This window comes from Solanum dulcamara, chromosome 9 (genome assembly GCF_947179165.1).
Source record: "Solanum dulcamara chromosome 9, daSolDulc1.2, whole genome shotgun sequence".
NCBI classification, from domain to species: domain Eukaryota; kingdom Viridiplantae; phylum Streptophyta; class Magnoliopsida; order Solanales; family Solanaceae; genus Solanum; species Solanum dulcamara.
This window is the reverse complement of record NC_077245.1, coordinates 69,783,427-69,785,418: the sequence shown is the minus strand read 5'-3', so window position 1 is coordinate 69,785,418 and position 1,992 is coordinate 69,783,427. Positions and strand designations below refer to the sequence as shown.

Sequence of the window (1,992 nt, the reverse complement as noted above, 5' to 3'; positions counted from 1 at the left end):
GACCGGATCTGAAAACTATTCGGTTTGGAGTCGTTCAATGCGAATCGCCATACTTGGATGCAACAAATTGGGATTCATCAATGGAACATGTAAGAAGTCTAATTTTGGTACGAACTTAACAGATCTGTGGGAACGATGCAATGCTATAGTGTTGTCATGGATAATGAATTGTGTATCGAAAGAGTTACTAAGTGGAATCATATATTCTTCTGATGCAAGCTCTGTGTGGAATGATCTGAAGGAGCGCTTTGATAAGGTCGATGGATCGAGGATCTTCCAGCTGCACAGAGAAATTGCAACCACAACTCAAGGCACGAGTAGCATTTCTGAGTATTTTACTAAGCTGCGTTTGTTGTGGGCTGAGTTTAATAGCCTAGCCCCCTTTCCTGGATGTGATTGCGAGAAATCGCGTGATTTTGAGGAGTTTATGAAGAGACAAAAATTGCTGCAATTTTTAATGAGACTGAATGAATCGTATGAATAATCTCGAGGTTAGATTTTGATGTTAGTCCCACTTCCATCCATCAATCAAGCTTATTCTATGATGATTGAGCGAGAGAGTCAAAGAGTTATGGTCAATGTGACTGGGTCGTCCATGAATGGAGAAATCACAGCTCTTATGAAAAATTGAGGAGGAAACTTTAATCGATTCAAGAAGAATATGGATGTACAGTGTGATTACTGCAAGTTGAAAGGTCACCTAAAAGTGGATTGCTACAAATTGCATGGCTATCCTCCAGATTACAAATTTAGAAGAAAACCAAATGGTCCCAATTCCATTCACACACGTGATGGAGATATTAGAAACAATGGCTACCAAGTGATGAGAGATGAAACTAGAGGAAGAGTATACAATGTGAATGAAGAAGCTCCCAAATTGCCTGGGGGAATCAGAGAGAAAATGCCTGATAATGAGGCTTACAGAAGAACAGTCGTACCTCATGATTCTGAGGGTAACTATAATCAGTTAATGAAGCTGTTGGAGGATCCTTATCGATACAATCGATTGATGCAATTTCTAGACAAGGAACATCAAGGGGAAACCTCTTCAGCAAATATGGGGAAGTTGTCGAATGCAGAGTCTCCTAATATGGAAGGTAATATTCTAGCATCCAATGTGAGTATGATTAAGGAATCAGGTAATGTATCAGCATCTTGTGTAGAAGGTAAAAGGGAAGAATGGATAATAGACAGTGGAGCTACGAATCATATGACATCTAACAAACAGATGTTACAGGAAGAACATGCTATTGTTACTGATAAACAGGTGTACCTACCTAATGGTGAGGTGGTAAGTGTAACTCATACTGGAGATTGTGAAATAATTGATGGCCACACTATAAGTAATGTGCTATACATACCTGACTTTAGATATAATCTATTATCAGTCTCCAAGATTACCAAGGAGTTGAGCTGTTCCGTCAATTTTTTCCCTGAATTTTGTATATTCCAGGACCTCTCAAGTGGGAAGGTGTTGGAGATTGGTAGAGAGAAGGAAGGCCTTTATTTGTTGAAGCACAGGATAAGAAAACCACAAGACAAGCAATAACTGCTAAGAGGGTTGATTGCTACAAAGAATAACATAGACATCATGTTATGGCACAGAAGAATGGGTCATGCCTCTATTGGTGCAATGCAGAAGCTCCTGAATATTGATCATGATGATTGCAAACAAACTTTAGACAAATGTGAATTGTGTCCTCTTGCTAAACATACTAGAATGTCTTTTCCTGTTAGTAACACTAAGTCTTCTACTATGATTTGATGCATTTGGATTTGTGGGGTCCTTTTCATGTTCAAACTGTTGATGGATATAGGTTGTTTTTGACCATTGTTGATGATCATTCACGTATGACCTGGATATATTTGCTCAAACTTAAAAGTGATGTTGTAGTAGTACTTCAAAATTTTATACAACTGATTCAAACTCAGTTCAATAAAACCATTAAAGTGTTCAGGTCAGACAATGGATCTGAGTTTGTCAATTCAGAA

At 38.3% G+C, this 1,992-nt stretch overlaps 1 protein-coding gene across 1 annotated transcript; it reads left to right on the top strand.

The window, feature by feature from the left end:
- Positions 1–661: 661 nt before the first annotated feature.
- On the top strand, positions 662–1,597 carry LOC129903760 (uncharacterized). Its single transcript, XM_055979297.1, has one exon. The coding sequence runs from the start codon at positions 662–664 to the stop codon at positions 1,547–1,549; it is 888 nt and encodes a 295-aa protein (XP_055835272.1). The 3' UTR covers positions 1,550–1,597.
- Positions 1,598–1,992: the final 395 nt, after the last annotated feature.